Here is an 18,784-nt window from a genome sequence, read left to right as displayed (position 1 = left end):
CTAGTGAGAACTGAGTTTAAAAAAAAAAAATGACCTCAGAGGAAGAAGTTAGGAATAAAGACAGGCAAAAGATTCTGTTAAAGAAGAGCTCCTGAGGGCTAGGGCCCTAAATCCTTCAGGGGTCTGGGAATGAGGGCGTGGCAGTGAGGCGGCTTCACAAGGAAGGCACTGCCCAGCAGGGGATACTGGAGGAAGTTGAGACCTGGGTGTTGAGGAGTTAGGGTTCATTAGGCCCGCATGTGAAAATTAGCCACTGGGTGTTTTAAGCAGGAGAGTGACTGGTCAGAAAGGCTCCAGGGGGAGTCCTTGGAGATGGTCTAAAGATGGGAAAAGGGTGAGTCCCCATGATTTTTTGTGCAGAATAATAGCCCGAGGGTATGGTTACTCAGCATCCCCTAACAGACAATTGAGACAATCAATTTACCTAGATCAAAGGTTCCTTTTGGAGGCTTTTGGAAGCCTATCTATGGGAGGTGGAGGCTGCTGCTTCAGGCCTGTCACAGAAGTGGCACATTATCATGGGAAGACGTGGCAGAGCAACTTGGTTCCACCATTGGTCAGAAAAGTAAAAATGAGACAGGAGGAAGCGGCTGGGGTTTGTTCCACTATGGCCTTTTGTGCATAGGGGCACTGACTGCACAGCCGAATGCTAACAGTATCCACCCATCCACAGGACAGCAGATACGGAACATGTGTCATGGACGCGTGGAATACTATTCAGCCAGCAAAAATATATGCAGGCTTGCAAAGTGCAACAGGGCAGGCCACCATGTGGCCTCACTTTTATGTGTGATGTAAAAGCAGCAAATAAGCAGCTGAGAGGAGAAAGGTCACTCCCAGGGGCTGAGGCCGAAGGGCGGGAGAGAGGATGGCAGAGCATCCAATGCCCCAATTAGACAGAGGGGGAGAATGACAGTTCCTTAGGATGTGTTACACTCTGCGGTAAATACAGTAAATTTCCTATGCTCTCACCGCAGGAAACGATGATTACTTGAGATGATGGATGTTAATTAGCTCCTTCTAGTTATTCTACACTATTTCTAAACCATAGCATCACTTTGGATTCCAAAAATAGATACAACCGTGACTTACCAATTTACAATCAAAAGAAAAAAAAAGGCATAAAGGAAATACCCATGTGCTTCTGCTACCCCACCGAGGAGTGCAGTGTTGCCAAATCAGCCCGAAACGGTGCCAACTCAGTGTGCGCCGACACCACATGGCACATGCTCTCCTTACCATTTTTACTGCAGAAAGAGGAGAGTCGACACATCTTCACAAATTTAATGGTGGCAAAAAAAAAGCCCCACAAAAATCTTGTGGATGCTCTTCACAGACATTCCTATGCCATGTCCCCCACTGTGCATATCCGGATACAACCAAGAGGGAACATTTCACACATAACCGATGTGGATAGCATCACTTTAGACATTTACTTTTTACAATTTGTTTTGGTGTCTGAGATCAAACCCTGGGCCTGAGTATGGCTATGCAAGTACCCCAGCCCTAGACATTTTTGAAAACAGTCCTGGTGCAGCAACTGTTTTAAGCGCTGTTGAACCCAATACCCTTACAGGGCAGCTGTACGTGGCTGTAATTCAAACATTCTGCCAGGCTCCAAGACCTGCAGGTAACTGGGCCTCCAGGAGCCCTTGGGGGTGAGGGAAAAGGGACTCAAAGACTTCCAGGTGAAGGTGCCTGGCACCCAATGCCGCACCTGGCTACAGGGCAACCTCTCAACCTCCCCCCCCACCCCAGACCCTGAGTCATCCTTGCTGTGAACCCCCTTGGGCTTCTCACCCTCAAAGCCAGTGGCCAAGTAGTGGTCTATTTCTGCACTGGAGGTACCAGGATGGAAATGTGGGTTTTCCCCCAAAAGGAACAAGAATGTGAGCTATGTGGGCTGCTGGCCCAGCTTGCGCTCTCTTCCAGCTCCCTTTCTCATACAGCCCTGGGAAAGCCTTGCAGCGGGGAGTCCACCGCAGGGACTAAAGAGCTTCAGTCGTGGGATCCCAGCCAGAGGGGACTGCTGGAGCGCGGCCCTTCCAGAAAGAAACGCTTCAGACGGCGCCGAGATTTTAAAGGGAGCTATAAAGATGCCTTTGATTCTTTGCCCCTTCTGAAATCCTGGTGTGTCGGGTGTGAGGGGAGCAGGGGCTGCAGTCCAGCCCACGAGCCCAGGACAACCGTTTTCTATGAGGAGGTCCATCCTGTGTCTTGTTACTGTTGGGGGGGGGAGGAGGTGGGGAAGTGGAATAAGCAGTTGAGGGTATTTGTGGGGTGGAGAAAGCTGGATGGGGACTGGGGCTCACTCACAGGAAAGTGGGTGCTGTGAGCACTTCTGAGGGTCGGGTTGTCAGAGGTCACCTGACTGACCCCCCCAAAGCCATCCTGGCTCTTGAGGTGGTGAGTGTGTGTGTGTGAAAGGGAGGGGGAGAAAGTGGAGCTGGGAGAAAGATAAAGACTCTCAAAGAGAAAAAGGTTCTTTGTACTCATCAATTGAAGCAGCCCATTTCTTACTCGGGAAGCATTTTGGGTCGATATGTATGTTGTGTTTTTTTTTTTTTTACCTGTTAGGTGATCACAGCACCAATTGTTTTACAATCAGGTAAACTAGAACTGGAGATTTCTCTTCCTGCACCCCTGAATGTCTACAATGAGTGGCGGAGAGGGGGATGACGTGTGCGTTTTGTTTCGTTTTCCCCACGGGCCCACGGCCCTCAGCTGGCGGGCCCGGCCTCGGCCTCGGGGCTGCCCGAGGCCCGCCGCTTGCAGGTGAGCAGCAGCAGCAGCAGCAGCGGCAGGTGCCACAGGCTGCAGAAGAACAGTTTCCGGGAGCTCTTCCGGTCGGCGTCCTTGTAGAACCGGAAGGCGAGGTAGGAGATGTACAGGTTGATGGGCAGCGAGATGGCCGGGAAGGCCCAGCTGGTGACGTCCAGGGCCGGGGCGGCGGCGGAGAGCGCGATGAGAGCCAGGCAGTGGCGCAGCGCCACGCGCCGGCACAGGCCCGGGTGGGTGACGGACATCATGCAGTAGCCGCCGCGGGAGTAGTCCTCGCGGAGACCCCAGCTCAGGGCGTTGAAGTGGGGGAACTGCCACGAGTAGAGGATCCCGCCCAGAAGGAGCGCTCCTGTGTGCGGGGACGGGGAGAGAGGAGACAGCACACCACAGTCAGGGCAGACTGGAAGGAGGAATGGAGTTCTGGCTGGCCCGGGGGTGGGGGGGGCTGGCCTGACCCGGGGTGCGTGGCCAGCACCTCCCAGCTCTGCCAGCTGGGGCTCTGTCATTTGGACCAGGCCAGGTCAGCCGGCATCACAGGTCCAGAGCCCCACACACTTAGGAGCACTGAGTTCGGATCCTGTTCTGTGTGGGAGCCTGCAGTACAGCCCTGGGTCACCCTAGCTCCTAGGTGGGACCGGGACAGGGGGCAGTGCTGAGACTCCAGCCCCCTGGTCCCCTGGGTGGGCCTGGGCTCACTAGGGGGCAGCCAGGGCTCCCTGCTCAGCACCGAGTGCACCCACAGGCCTCTCAAGGCAGGGCGCTTGGCACACGCTTCTCACACCCCTGAGTGGGAGGCGGAGTGTGCGCGCAGGAACAAATGAGCCTGCCTGAGCGCAAAGGAATATGGCCTTCCTTAGCTTTCAACCACCAGGGCAGGGTCCCCCCACGCTCAAGCATGGGCGGCACGCAGGCCACATTTCCCGAGCACTTTGTGACTCAAACTTTTGCTAGACAGTGCCTACTTAATCCCGACTGTGGGATCTTGAGACAGGTTTCCTGATCCTCAAGAAACCAAAAAATAAAAATAAATAAAAAAAACAAGGATCAGATGCTGTTCATTCTTCCAAGAGATGAAGCAGGAATTCAAAGCACGCATATCTCTTCTACACCAAGCTCCCTCCACTGCACAGGGCTGCCTGACAGTCTGGCTTGGGAGCGGGGCTACCTACTCCTGGCACAGATGGCTCAACACTCATTCGCTGAGCACCGACTGTGTAGCACTGTGTGGTACACACTGACATCCACACTGGGAGACGGGTGAGAAGAACCCAGCAGGGGCCCACCAGCACCCAGTTCCCATCCAGCCAAGCAGGTGGGTCCTAACGAAGAGCCACAGCAGCGGCTCTGAGGGGAAGTTGTACAATGAAGACCTGTCACCAGAGGCACTGGCTGAATGGTCGGGGTTAGAGCAGACTCCTCTCAGGATGGCACGTCTGAGCTGAGGCGATGAAAGGTGACAGTGGCTGGACTGGGGTGGTGACAGTGGAAATGGAGAGAAGAATGTGAGAGGGACACGAAAGGGGATGAAGAAGAGGACCAGGGAAGGTGGGGGGGGGAGGGGGGATGTGGCCTCCAGTGAGTCTAGCCTGAAGCATCTAAGTCTTGAACACAGGCCTGACAGCCAGTGTGGGTTGGGCTATGCAGCTGTGATACACACACACACACACACACACACACACACACAGACAGATTCCCAAGTAAGCCATAGTGACAGTCAGCCACTGTTCATCCATCTGGTTCCTCTGTGGAGGTAAACTCCTAAGGAGATGCCCATTTTCCTGGACAGAAGCCAGAGAGGACTGGATATGTAGGAAAGGGCCCCCGTGGTTCATCTGCGGGGGCCAGTATAGGAAAGAACTCATTTACCCACAGCAATCTCCCAGATTGGTTTCTCAACACTGGCTTGTGAGCCAGAGAAGCAAATGGGGAGGGCTCTGTGTACTGTTCCCTTCTTCCTCCTCAGTAACTATCTGGCTGACACCTCCCCTCCTCCCCTGCGGAGACCTGAGAGGTTACTCACCCTAACCTACAGTGGCATCTCCCCTGGAACCCCTCCTGATGGGTACATGGGAGGTGAGTCTGAGAATGCAGAGCCACAGGAGGTGGGAAAGTTCAGAACCAGGGAGTAGGGAGAGGCTCCAGTTGAGGCAGAGATCACTGGGACAGAAAGCAAAGTAAATAAGAGGGGCAAGCAGAGCAAGTTAGAAAGTCAGCTTGGGGCTCTGAGGCTCCCAGGGGCCCGTTTGCACAGGTCCAGGAGAAGGACAGGAGAGGGCTGGCCTTCTCCTTCACCTCTTATCTGCATCCCTTGGTGGGGACTCAGAGTGGGGGGGAGGGAGGCAGCAGGTCACTGGGAATGAAACAGGACACATCAGGACAGCTGTAGCCTATCAACTAGGATTTGTGTGGGTACGGAGGACAGAAGATAGATGAGGGCCCACTGTCACAGCAAAGAACTGAATTTAGGGTTTACGTTTCAGCAGTTGCTATCAAATCCCCAATTCATTTTGAACCTTCTTATTCAGCTTCTAAGTCACATGTACATGTAGAAAGGGAGAGAAGGAGAGAAAGAGATCTTAGTTCATGAAACACTCCAATTTGAGTGATAATAATGGAAGCTGCTATATCTGGTTGAATTTACTTGGTAGGCAATGACAGTGTCTCCGATTGGTTGGGATCACAGAAAGCAAGGCTGTGGCAAGCAAGACAAAGTCCCACTTAAAAGTCTAGGGGAGGCTGGGAAGGTGGCTCAGTGGTAGAATGTCTGCCTTGCATGCCAGAGGCCCTGGGTTCGATTCCTCAGCACCACATAAGCAAAAAAGAAAAAAACACGGAAGTGGCACTGTGGCTCAAGTGGTAGAGTGCTAGTCTTGAGCTGAAGAGCTGAGGGACAGCGCCCAGGCCCAGAGTTCAGGCCCCATGACCGACCAAAAAAAAAAAAAAACACACAAAAAAGTCTAGGGGAAGACAATGGCACATGTTTTCTCTATATGCAGAAGCTAGATCTAAAATAGACAGGGACATGATAAATTATACAGGATTTAAGGTATTCACACACAGTGAGACCAAAGGAGGAACACAAAGGCACAATCCCTATGTGCCTCTGCCTCTGATCAAACAATATTTATCAAACGAACTCTAGGAAATGGAAACAAGAGGCTTTTTTCTTTGTTCCTGTCTTCTTTTTGTCTTGTTTCTCTGTCTTTGGGAGGGTACAGGGGACACAAATGGAGGGACAACGGGTGAACCAATGCAGCAGTGATACTTACTGGACACTAGGTTGAAAATGAACTATAAACTTGTGGGTGGTGATGGGAGGGAAAAAAAAACTGGGAGAGAGCAAGGGAGGTGGTCTGCAACCCTTCTGCACATCACTTTCATAATAAAAACATTTACAAGTAGTCTACAGGGAGAGACAGACACACGGGGTGATGAGCTCTGGAGTTTCAGGTCAGGCTGGTGCCACACAGACGACTTGAGATTGCCCAGGGAAGGAAGGGGAACTCCCTCAGTTCCCAGGAGCAGTCCCCGTGAGGTTGTGGGATAAGATCAGAAGATGGGGCAAGGGAAGAAGAGTGTGAGAGGGGCTGGGGAGACATCTGGGAACCAGGACTAGGAGCGAGATAGCTATTCTCATCCCCTGCACAGCAGGGAGAAGAGCCTGCAGGGAGACAGCAAGGAGGCAGGGGCCAGGGAGTGAGCGGGCTGCCAGACACCGAGGGAAAGAATGGGGGAGAGGAGTATGGAGGAGTCAGGGAGGGAGAGACTGGGTTTGTATTGGTGGGGAATGAATGCTGGGGTCTGGCATCAGGGAGTATGTTCTTGATAGAGACCCAGGCCCCAGGAGAGGCTCCTGTCCTATAGGTATGATCACCAGCATCTTATGAGTCAGAAAGAGTACAATGGTTCCTTTAGCTGAGACTGCAGTTGCAGCCAGTCACTGCAGCCGAACAATATGGAATGCGAAGTTCTAGAAATAAACGGTAAGTTTTAAGGCATGCAATCTCCACCCAGGGTGCACCCCTTCACTTAGTCCAGAGGGCCCACATCATGTCCACTCCTCTATGTCGCCCTCCAGCTGTCATGGTACCTTGTGGGCAGGGGTTCAGGCACCCACTTGGGGGGTCTCAGGTGTACTCCACTCGGGGATATTCAGTGACTTCTTTTAGAAAGTTGTTGCCACACACGGACCCCCAGCAATGAAACCCCCAAAGTGGTCACAGTGGACAGGGCAGAAAGGAGGCTTGCTGGAAGACAGAGGCTGCAGAGGCTGAAGTACTGTTTCCCAGGTGAGTCTGGGCATCTGCCTCAATGTGAAACAAACAGGGCCCCTCTCTTGGCAGCAGTCCTCATGGAGAATCAGAGGGCTAGACCACCCAGGTGACTGACAGAAAAACCTCAGTGTCCTGGATAGATGCCTTGAATTTAAGGCAGTGAGGAAAGAGAGGTGCTGTCAGATTCCAGGGCACCACATAGAGAGTGGCCACCAGGCTACATGGAACTCACAGCCTAGGCTAGTTTGCACTGCTGACAGGAGCTCAGGGGCTCAAAAGAAGTGTCTTGTCAAGGGAAACAGCAGCAGCTGGGCACTGTGGCTGTAATCCTAGCTACTACTCAGGAGGCTGAGATCTGAGGATCCTGTAGTTCAAAGCCAGCCCCATCCCCAATTCGGTCCCCGGAAAGTCCTTGACACTCTAATCTCCAATGAACCACCAGAAAACCAGTTGTGATGCTGTGGCTCAAAGTGGTAGAGTGCTAGCCTTGAGCGAAACCCAGCTCAGGGATAGTGCCCAGGCCCCAGACCCCATGTTCAAGGGCCACAAAAACCCCAAAAAAACAAAACAACCCCCCCCAACAATTTGTGTGTGTGTGTGTGTAGCGGAAGGGGGGGGGTGAGTGTGAGATAGGAAGGTGGAGCTCTAAGTGAGTTTTGCTCTAGAAAGGACCGAGAAAGAGCAAACAGCAGGGAAACCAAATTGAAAATGGCTCAAACATTAGGCTCCATGTAGGATCTTCTCTCTTGATCATGTGCTCTCCTTTGGGTGTCAAGTGGAGGATCTTGTGTTACGCAAAGCACACTTGAGACTCTGCCTCTTCTTAGAATATAACTTGGAGAGTGGGAAAAAGCTCATTTTCAGGGGAGCAAGAGGCTGCTGCTGTCTCAGTGAGAGGAAATTGGGAATGGGTTTGGCTCCTGTCACAAATGAAAGAGCTTTAGAAATCACAGCTTAGCCTTAATGGATTGTAATCGGAAACACCCCCCCCCCCAAGTTCTACTTGCTCAGTTTCCTCTGCCTCAGCTCTGGCATAAAGATGTAAAACAAATTGCTCTCTCTTCATCAAGATAAGGTGAACTAGAACAGGAAGGCTTGAATTAGTTAGGGGCTGTGGTAGGACCCACCTTCCTCGTGGGGTAAACAAAGCACTGGGCTAGCAAATTCAAAGGCTTCCCTTCCCTCAAGATAAGTACTGTGCCCATCCCCCAGCTCACTCTCTAGACAGTCTGGTTTTTATTGGGCCCGTCCTTCCTGACAGAAGTACTGGCAGACCACTACATGGCGACAGACAGGCAGTGTCTGTTTTTAAGGTCTTCTGCTGGGCTCCAGCCAAGCAAGGAAACAATGCTGAAGGGATTACAGTGGACAAGTCACCTTCCACCTAGGACTCCCAGAGTGGGATACCACTGTTGGCACGGGGAGGTGAGGGAAAACTTCATGAGATCTGAAGATGGTTCTGTTCATATAACCCTCGTATCTTCTGCTTGATTTAAGTGTATCTTTCATTTTCCCACCCAACTTTAGAAGAAACCTTGCACATATGTGAATCAGTCTATTCTGGAAGAAATGTCTGCTTCTGCTTCTTGACTTGAGCTTGTTCCTGTGTGATGGTGAGTATGTCTCTCCAGTGTCCAGCAACTTCCTGAGGTCATGGAGAAGAGCATCTACTCTGCTGACCAGCCCACAGGACATGCAGACGGGGCAGGCTCACCTATGGTTTCCTGGCCACATTTTAATAATCGGTTAACCATTTTTCAGCATGCAAACCCATTGCTTCCTCTTCCCAAGTCCTCTTCCCTTCAGCCCATCCCTTTATTGACAAACCAAAGGAAGGTAGTTCCAGACACATGGCTACCTAACAGAATGGGGAGGAAAATCCTCAAGCTGGAGTGCTGTCTCTCTGTATATGCTTTTCCAAGGAAAATTCCTGCTGCAATGTTGGTTATTCAATGGATTTAGCTTGCTCTCTCTGATAGCCCCCATGGAATCCCATTCATTGTCATTCACCGTGCAGCCATGGCCTGGCAAAGGACAAAGAACCCAGCTGCTATGACCCTTGCTGTCGGTTAGGGAGGTCTTCCCTCCCCTGGTACAATAGACGGCTGTCCAAGTGTGGCCCTGCGGAGCTCATCAGGTCCATGGCTGGCCATTCTTGGGCTCCTGGGGTTATGTGGTTATGTATACTGGGGAAGCAGAGCCAAACTCAGAGCTTCATGGTCACAACTTTCAAAGCCTTCCCTTTGAGGGTTGACACAAAGGAGCTTGTGAAACCGATCAGTCTCTGCAGTGCAATAGACCTCTATGAAGCTGCAGATAAAGGGAGGAGGATGTGGGGCCAGTTTATCAACTGTGCAAGAGACAAAAGGCAAGATTAAAAGTCCTCTGAAAGTTGGAAAGACAGGGCAATGGCCCTTGGCCCCTAAGAACTCTTTGGAAAGTAGCTTTGGGAATAATGAAGAGGTGCCAAGGTAGGAGTTGGAAGGCATTCACATCCCTCATGGTGGGTGCCTCCCACCCTCCACCAGAGATCTCACTGGAAGACCGAGAATGGGAAGCACAAAGCTCTGATCCTGATAAAGGGGCTCCTGCTTCCTTCCGTTTCCCTGTAAGTTTCAAGCACCTATGGATTTTCTCCCATGTTCAAATGCTCCCTAATTCTTAGCTCACAATGGAATGTCTTTCCATCTTTATTCCCTGGTCCTCCCAGCAACATGCCTTCACATCAGACACAGTACCCAAAGGAGGCTGCCGTGAGGAGGTGTTCTCTATGATCTCATCCCAGATGTACTAGCTCTGTGCCCACCAGCCTGGGATCAGCCAAGGCAACACGGCATGACTGATGGATCAGCAAGAGCTAATGTTTAGTAACGAAGCTCACCTCCAATTATACCATCCATCTTGGGTCCCTGGAAGCAAGTCCAGTATTTCTTCCACATCATCTTTTTTCTTTTCTTTTGGATAAGATTAAGATTCTAAATATTTGCTGGTGTTTCTGCAAAAATCTTCCTTGTTTATTTACTTTATTTTTTGCTAGTCATGGGGCTTAAACTCAGGGGATGGGCACTATCCCTGAACTTCTTTTGCACAAGGATAGCACTCTACCACTTGAGCCATAGCACCCCTTTCAGCCTTTTCTGCTTATGTGGTACTGAGGAATTGAACCCAGGGCTTCATGCCTATGAACCCAGGGCTTCATGCATGCTAGGCAAGCACTCTACCACTAAGCCACATTCCCAGCCCTGTTTATTTTGTTTTTAAAGATGTCATTGATCCTTCCTCCCTTCCTTTCTTCCATTCACCATCAAAGAAAGTATATATATATATATATATAGATTGGCAGAACTGCTTCCAGGATTGATGCTGGTTTTGTCTGAGTCTTGCAGTATTAGATCCTATTTGTGTGTGTATGTGTGTGTGTGTGTGTGTGTGTGTGTATACCCACCAGTTCTGGGATTTGAACTCAGGGCCTGGACACTGTCCCTGAGCTTTTGCCTTCTAGGCTAGCACTTTACCACTTGACCCACAGCTCCACTTCAGGTTTCTGGTTAACTGGAGATAAGAGTCCCATGGACTTTCCTGGCTACCTACCTCCACCCTCAGATCTCAGCCTCCTGAGTAGCTAGGATTACAGGCATGAGCTGCTGGAACTGAACAGGATGTCATTTATCTTAATTTAGAGTTCTAAGGTTAGCTATGATAAAACAGCATACATGAGCACTCATTTTCAAGTTTAATTTCAAATGGAGGCAGATTTTAAAGAAAATCTTCAAAAGTGCATGGTTAAATAGGACCTGGTATTTAGTAGGCCCTCTATAAATATTTGTTGCCTGAATGAATGAATCATTTCCCTCTGTTTGACTCTATTTTCTCATCTGGAACTAAAGGAGGTAAATAAAGTGAAAGAGAATTTTAACATTTTGAAGTTTACTAGTATAGATTAAAAAACTCATTCTAGCTCTTTTTTTTTTTTTGGTAGGTGACTGAAGCCATCCATCTGCCAAATGCTACTTCCTGATAAGAGCCATTCTTAAGTCCTCATTTGTAACTGAATGTTGGCTGGCATAATTAATGTTTACCATACAACATCTGAATTACAAACCAGACCACGGGTGAATCAACTCCTCAAGATGGACCCCAGGGAGGCCCATGCTTAACTCCAAAGACACTCAAGACCTGGGATTATTCAAACTGAGAAAATAACAGAAAGAACGGGAGCATTTCTAGAAAAACAGGGGCGATGGAAAGAGGTGGCTCTGGGCGGGAGCAGGGGGGGAAGGGGAATCCAGTGAAGCCTGAGATAAACAAAATAGTCTCAGGAGATAAACACTGCCAATAGCCTAATGCAGGCGGCTCCAGGCCGGCTTGGGGCTGGAATGTCAGCTGCCAGGCACTTATCTCCATCGCTGCCCTCGGTGTCAGGATGGCCTCCTTCACCAGGGCTCTTGGTGGGTCACTTGTCACTACCATTCCTGGCCCCCAGCGTGCTGACTCAAACTCTGTTTCTGAGACAACTAGCTAAGCTCCACCTTGGGTGGAAAACAGCCATCTCGCTCTGGCCTGCTGACTGACTCCTAGCTGGAAAGAAGCTATTTTTTAATATTTCCTGCTAGCAGTATTTAAGCTTTCAAAATATTAATAAACGAAGAAGCAAGATCATTAGCTAGGTGGGAGAAAAAACAAAAATAATAAAAAAAATCCCCCCCCCCCCCGCAAACCCACAAACCTTAGCACAGAGAAAATTGGACACAGGTAAAGTCCTGCTATAGACAGCAGGGAGTTTCCTACACCGCAGCCCTGCTGGAACAGAGGAAGGGGAGCTTGTATCGGAGTCTTCCTTTCATGGCTGCCACAGCCACTACCTGAGTAATCACTGCACAGGCCAATGCAGGGGACTAGAGAGGTGTGCAGAGCGTTGAGTTAGGGGGAAGGGGGAGTTTGCTCCAGGTGGAATAAAGAACAGGAGTGGGGGCAGGAGTGGGAGGTCTGTGGTATGTAGGGTGGAAACTCTTTGCTACCTCTCTTCCTAATCTCAAGACACCCTTCCCTAATGAACTCAGAGTTCTTTCCTTTCCCAGCATGCCTAGAGGCATCTCCTAGTCTTCAAAACAACACCAGGGAATGAAGTTTAACTGCTTCGTTTATACACCAAATAAAATCTCCAGGCTTCTCCTCTCCCATGTTAACACTGTCTTGCTGTGTGGAAGACTATTGACCGGTAACAGCAGCAGCACCTGCCAGGGGCTGAGCCCTTACCTTGGTCCGGCACATTATACCAACAGCTGCTATGGATTAATCAGGATTAATGTGTCCTCTGTCAGTATTAGCAATATAATTTCCAGGTGACATTGTTGGGAGTAGGACCTAATGGGCAAGTGTTTAGGTCTAGAAGAGTTCCACTCCATGAATGGCTCAATGCTGACTGCCAGTCTTAGCTCATGTGTGTGTGCATGCGCTCGCTTGCTCTCTTTCTCTCCTCTGTCTCTCCTGTGCCCTTCTACCCTGGAACAATGACACAAAGGCCTTCACAATGAGAAGTTAAGTTTTTTTCCCCCCCACTTATAGCACTGTATCTTTCTGGTCTGGCTATGGTGACACCTATTTAAATCGCACAGTTTCACAAAGGAAATCCTTTGTCTCATGAGGGAGATGGGAGGTCGGCAGAAAGGCCAGGTTCAGTTCTGCAGGTCAACAGCTAAGGGGCGGGGTGGGTGAGAGAATTGGTTCCTGTCCCTGGCGGCTGCGGTGGCATCCGGCACTGTGGCACTCTGCTGCTGTTGCCTACTGCGTGGATGGGGCTCTGCTGAAGAAGGTTTATTGCTGGGCAAATGAGACATGTTTTAGGATATTATGCGTGTACATTCATTAACATCCACTACTTACAGGATATTAAAACCGTTCTGAGACACGATCGTGGTGAAGGTGGAATAGCATCTGTAAGCCTGCCAAGTGGAGTGCATGAGCTTTTATGAAAAGTTTCAGAAATGTGGCTTACAGGGAAACGGTTTATAGCCCAACTACCTTTTGATCTCTCATGTGAAAAATATGTACTTACACATATTGCAGGGAGCCTCACCACTTCCTTCCTAAGTGTTGGTCACAAACACTAATTACTCGACTAATTAGACTGCAAAACTTCCCTTGCACATGGTAAAAATGAGCTATTTGCACCCCACAAATTTAGTTGTGACATACCACCCAAAACATGGCTACAATGGTCTTACTGTAGACAGCATGAACAATTTAAGCAAATCATATAAAAATAAATGAGAAACTAATGAAAATAATCTGTTCTTTCATAAGAGGGGAAAATAACCTCGCTCTAAGGGAGGGCAGGCGGGACAGAGGCTTGCTGGTGGGGTGACTGGCCTGTGACAGGAAACCACAAGCCAGTTCTCTGCCCCTTGCCCTTGGCCGGGACATCCCATGTGAGCCAGCCAGGGCTAAGTTGATTTGTGATTTTTTACCATGAGTCTCAGGGACTTCTTTCCACTTCGTCTGCAGCCTGAGGCAGCACTGACTCCTGCTTTTCTCTTAGGCCTTCCCTACATAGGAGAGCAGGTGTCAGGTCCAGACACAAGCAAGGAAGACATGGACTCCCCTCAGCTTTTGCAGCCAGTGTTCCAGACTGCCCCCTGGATACACATGTGCCTTAAGAATCACTTAAGTTACCCATGTACTGTGTCCTGGGGCCTCTGGAGAGCCTGGCTTGCTTGGAAGCTTCAGGAACTCTGATTCTGGTACCCCTGTCCTCGGTCTGACAGGAGAAGCTGCGACTAAACACAGGGAGACACTCACCAGCATCGAGGCTGCCAGTGGCCGCTGTCCAGCCCATGACGGGTGGGATGGCCCCAACCACGGCTCCAACCCATGTGTTGGCAATGCTGATCCTCTTCAGTGGTGTGTAGCAACAGGTGTACAGGAAAATGTTGAAGACCCCCAGGGCTCCTGTGAGTGGATTCACGCCCCAGGTCAGAAGGGCCACTCCTGGTACAGCACAACAAGTGGCGAAGGACACGGCTAGCAGCGGGCTGCAAGAGATCAGAGGACACAGAGCCATCATTTCCAGCCCAAGCTCACTACGCCGTCTAGACCCTGACTGGATGCAGGGTGAAATCACCTCGGCAGCCAGTGGGGCGGCAAGGAGGTCCCACAGCCCTGGCTTTGTGCTTGTGGGGTGACACCTCTTGAGGAAACCAAACAGAAGTTTCTCTCCCTGGTCTGCCAGTTACGAGGAATAGAGTCCAGTGTGGAGGGTGCAGCAGCCTGAGTTCTAACATGGGCTCTGTCTTCCACTCATGTCTATCAGAGACATCAGAGGCAGAGGCATTCTCTCTTCCTTGGAGGGAGCACTGTGAACACATGCTGCTTTGCATGGTGATCCTTTCTATCCTTAGTGCTCAGTTTGGGACTGCTGTGGAGGACCTTAGAAGGTAGCGCTAGCCCCCAAACTGGCATGTGCATGTATGTGAGCACATGTGCATGTGCTCACACACGTGAGCGTGCATATGCGCCCTCCCCCCCACCAGTGCTGCAAGTCTTGGACAAAACCAGCATCAACCCTGGAATCAGGTCTGCTGCTTCGTTTAAACTTTCTTTGATAGTGAGTGGCCATGGTTGGCCTTGGACACCATCGTGAAAGGACCAGTAGTAAATGACAGGCTCATCCTGGGGCCGGTCTTGTACAGCAGTGAGCACCAGTGGTTGGCGCCTACTGCCAGGACCATAGCCATAGCTGATTTGCCATATGGGATGATTAAGTGGAGGCTACTCGGTGTTATGTATGTAAAAGGACACTATCAACCCGACAATGATAATGATGATTAGAAGCCTGTTTCTCAACAGAGCTCACTTTTGAAAGCAGACTTTGGACTCTTGCAAAAGACTTTTTGAGTTCAGATAACTCTTTGAATTCAGACTGATCTACTTGTTCCTGCTGCTTCTCACATTATTCTTTAAGAGACCTTGCTTTTCCCCTGCAGAAGCCATAATTCCACCTGAGTTAAAATATATTGGTGCTGTGTTTGGTGACCACTCAGCCAGATTCTACAGCATGCTCCACTGGAAGCGGGAAGCACACAGCCTCACCACATCCCCGCCCCCCCCACCCCTCCGTGAGCTTGTATCTTTCTATGCAAAGAGTACTCCATGGAGGAGAGTCAGGGGGGCAGGGTCCTAGGAGAAACTGACTTGTGGAAAGATGACAAGTTAGAATTCAACCAGGAGGAGGGCTGGGGAACAGGACGGTGACAGACAGGAGAGCTGCAGTTCTGCCTATTTTATGGGGTAGGTAGGCTGATGATTCTCTTCTAGGCCTCCAGAACTGGAAGACGGAATCAAACACAATGGGAGTCTGGATGGAAAGACCCAGGTGCTACAGTGGGGACTGAGTGTGTGCTCAGCATGAGGATGGTATCTCTGCCCACCTGTTCTCATCCCCATGGCTACCTACTCTGGACACCCTCACTCTGGCACCTTCCCTCTTTTATCTTGCCTTGTCCACCACTGCTCCTACCCGGACTTTTCCTATTTGGGTGATCTACTGTCTCTGCTCCTCATTCCAAGAAGATGGCTTAGCAGTGTTGGTGCCTGGCCAGAATGGATTTCCACCCGGTTGTTTAGAATGACCTTGAACTTGTCCCCTGCCTTCTGAAGGCTCCAGCTTCACTCCACACCCCAGTACCCTCACCAGACGTCCTTCCTTCTTACACAACAGTGACACAATGCCCTTGGACTCAGTTCTCTACCTCCCCGCCCCCCACCCCACACACTTCAGAAGCACAGGCTGTCCCTATTTGCTTTCATAAAGTCCCCCTCCCACTTTTTTTTGGTGCCAGTCCTGGGGCTTCAACTGGGGGCTCCATTTTGACTCATTTAATTCCCTCCCTAATCTGTCTTTTGATTTTCTATCTACCGTCTACTGACCCTATGTATTCTCAGATCAATTGCTCTGTCCATATTTATGTCAAAGTGAGACTCATCTAGCCTGTACACTCCTCACAGATGGGTGTGGAGGAAGTGTGCACATGTGCACGCACACACAGATATCTCTCTCAATTCCCTCAGTTCTATTCCTGAAACAGATTTCTGTAAGTAGTGATATGTAACCATGGCCAGAACACCTGGTCCCCAGCAAAGCAAAATTTTCCAAATAAAAGATAAATTTTTAAGAAGATGCCTTCATGTTGTATTTCCCAGGCACAAGAAAAAGAATTTCGAGGACTAAAAAGCAGTGCCAATGTCCTGACTGCTTTTTTTTCTTCTGATAAGGCACTTTACAGCTTAGAAGAACAGATTTTTTCCCCCCTCTATGGGACTCTAAAAAAACGACCTTTATTTTGGGTGGGAGAAAAATGTGGCTCATAAACATTTTTATTTTTCCTGAATTGGCCCTTGTGTTATTTTATTTAATTTTTCCCCCCAAAAGAAGACTGCTCACTTCTTCTCCAAGGTCTGAGGAAGCCAGTTGGATTCAAAGGTATTAGTGTTATGAAAAGCCCTTTTAGAAAAGCACACATGAATTTAATTTATCGAGATAGGTAATTTGGTGTGGAAATTTCTGACCCGTGCTAGGATCACAGAAGATCATGAGGCTCAATTTTGGTGTTTAAATCAATGTGCTCAGGGGGTACAATGAAGCTATGTAAACAGAAAAGAAGGTTTTCACCAGTTATTTACATGAATCCTTCTAGTACCCAGGAGGGAGCCTGGAGGGAGCCAAGGTCAGAGTTCTCCTGTGAAGGCAGGCAAGGCCTTCCAACTGCAAACCTGTGCAGTTCCATTCCGGTCACATTTCACTTGTGCTAAAACTCTTATTAGAAATATAACATGTGTCCAATACTTACAAACAACAAGGCAGAATTCTAAATTCTCCAGAGAAGCATAGCAGTGTACATCTTTCTAGCCATTTTACAATGCTGGATCTACTTTAAAGATAATTGAGAACATATTAATGATGGTTTTGTTACTTGTTCTACTTCAGTGTATCGTGTTAACTTCCCCATACCATTAAGTCTATCTTTTCCATCACCAGTGTTAATTGTTAATAGCAACCCAGTGGTCCATCCTGTGGGAACACCACAATTAAACCAACTACCATAGCCTTTTGGATATTTAGTATTTTCCTTTATAAATCAAAAATACTATTTGGATGAATTTCTTATGAATAGACCTTTGTTCACAATTCTGCGTAGAATAAGTTCCTAGATCAAAAGTGCTAAGCCAAAGGATACGCACTTTACTTTGTCTTCCATCTCCCTCCTTGTTCCCTTTCCCTTCTCTCCCCTCCTCTCTGTCCTCTTCTCCTTTCCTTTCCTTTTTTGACATGGGATCTTAGAATGTAGCCCGAAGGTATGAGCCACCGGTAGCCAGCTGTTAATATGTACACTTTAAAGAGAGAAGAGTGAGGTGAATAAAATCGAAGTAAAATATATGTATGTATGAAAATAACATAATGGAGACCAGTAAAAACTGTAAACATAGCTACATGCTGGTGACTCATGCCTGCGAATTCTAGCTCCCTTAGAAGGCTGAGATCTGAGAATTACAGTTCACAGCCAGCTCAGGTAGGAAAGCCCTTAAGCCTATTATCTCCACGTAACGCCAAAAAAAAAAAAAAAAAAAAAAAGGTGGAAGTAGAGCTGTGGCTTCCGTGATAGAGCACTAGCCTTAAGCACAAAAGTTCACAAGCCTGTAAGTCCAGTGACTCAAGACACAGAGAGAGGAGGATCACTGTTCAAGTTCAGTCCAAGAAAAAAAAATGAAACTTTTATCTCAAACACAAGCAGTTACTATAAAGGTGCATTGCTGTGTGAGGTAGCTTAGGCAAAATCCAGAGACCCTATCTGAAAAATAGAGGCAAAAAAGGTTAGGGATGTGGCTCAAGTGGTAGAGGGTCTGCCAATAAAACAAAACAAAATAAAACAACAAAGGGGTTTTGATGTCCTGCTAATGGGGACCCCACTGTGTGAACTCCAGCTAGCAGCAGGGAACAATGCTTGCTGGGATTATAAGTATACACATTTAAAACATTTCTTAGTAAATCAAATACTTTTCTTAGCCTTTGTGATTCTTTTCTCCTTTAAATTCTTGTTTTTTGTTGGTGTTTTTTTTGGTCAGTCATGGAGCCTGAACTCAGGGTCTGGGTGCTGTCCCTGAGCTCTTTTGCTCCATGCTCTAACCTTGGAGCCATGAACCACTTCCAGTTTTTGGTGGTTAATTGGAGATAAGAGTCTCATGGGACTTCCAGCACTGGGCTGGATTTGAACCATGATCCTCAGATCTCAGCCTGAGTAGCTAGGATTACAGGTGTGAGTCACCTGAATTCTTTAGCAGTTGGCTGTCTACTAGAGTGCTACTCTGAATCTGGGCCCAGAGGCAAGGCGGCTAAGTGGGCTTCCTTGTGCTTTGCCTCCTGGGCCCAGAGGCAGCCTAAGGGGAAGGTCTGTGAGGCAGTGCTGGGAAGGTCCTCCACACCATGCTCTGCTGAAGGGGGCTTGGTGGGCCAGCCGCATCAGTGGCCCCTGGAAACTAGTGGGAGCCCAGGGAGGCTGCTGTGGTTTCAGAGGCACTGCTGCACCAACGACCAATGCAGTGTGCTGGCCACAGTATGCTGAACTCACAGCAGATTCTCAGCTACCCTGCTGACTTGTGCAGGCCTGAGCAGGCCATATACTTTCACTCATCTTTCTTTTTTACTTTTTGGTGGTCCTGAGGTTTAAATTCTACTA

The 18,784-nt window shown here is 49.1% G+C and overlaps 1 protein-coding gene across 2 annotated transcripts in view; it reads right to left on the bottom strand.

Moving 5' to 3' along the window:
- Positions 1 to 1,276: 1,276 nt before the first annotated feature.
- LOC105983199 (protoheme IX farnesyltransferase, mitochondrial) overlaps positions 1,277 to 18,784 on the bottom strand; it is a 122,779-nt gene continuing 105,271 nt past the window's right edge. For both annotated transcript variants that reach the window (XM_013013032.1, XM_013013033.1), the window contains 2 exons: positions 13,854 to 14,086; positions 1,277 to 3,130 (listed from right to left, as the gene is read on the bottom strand). In XM_013013032.1, the coding sequence (XP_012868486.1) occupies positions 2,721 to 3,130; positions 13,854 to 14,086 (643 nt within the window). In that variant the 3' untranslated portion in view covers positions 1,277 to 2,720. The remainder of the gene's footprint in view (positions 3,131 to 13,853; positions 14,087 to 18,784) is intronic.

This window comes from Dipodomys ordii, unplaced genomic scaffold (genome assembly GCF_000151885.1).
Source record: "Dipodomys ordii isolate 6190 unplaced genomic scaffold, Dord_2.0 Scaffold19, whole genome shotgun sequence".
Taxonomy (NCBI): Eukaryota; Metazoa; Chordata; class Mammalia; order Rodentia; family Heteromyidae; genus Dipodomys; species Dipodomys ordii.
Note: the sequence above shows the minus strand (reverse complement) of the source record. Positions and strands in the feature narration are given on the sequence as shown.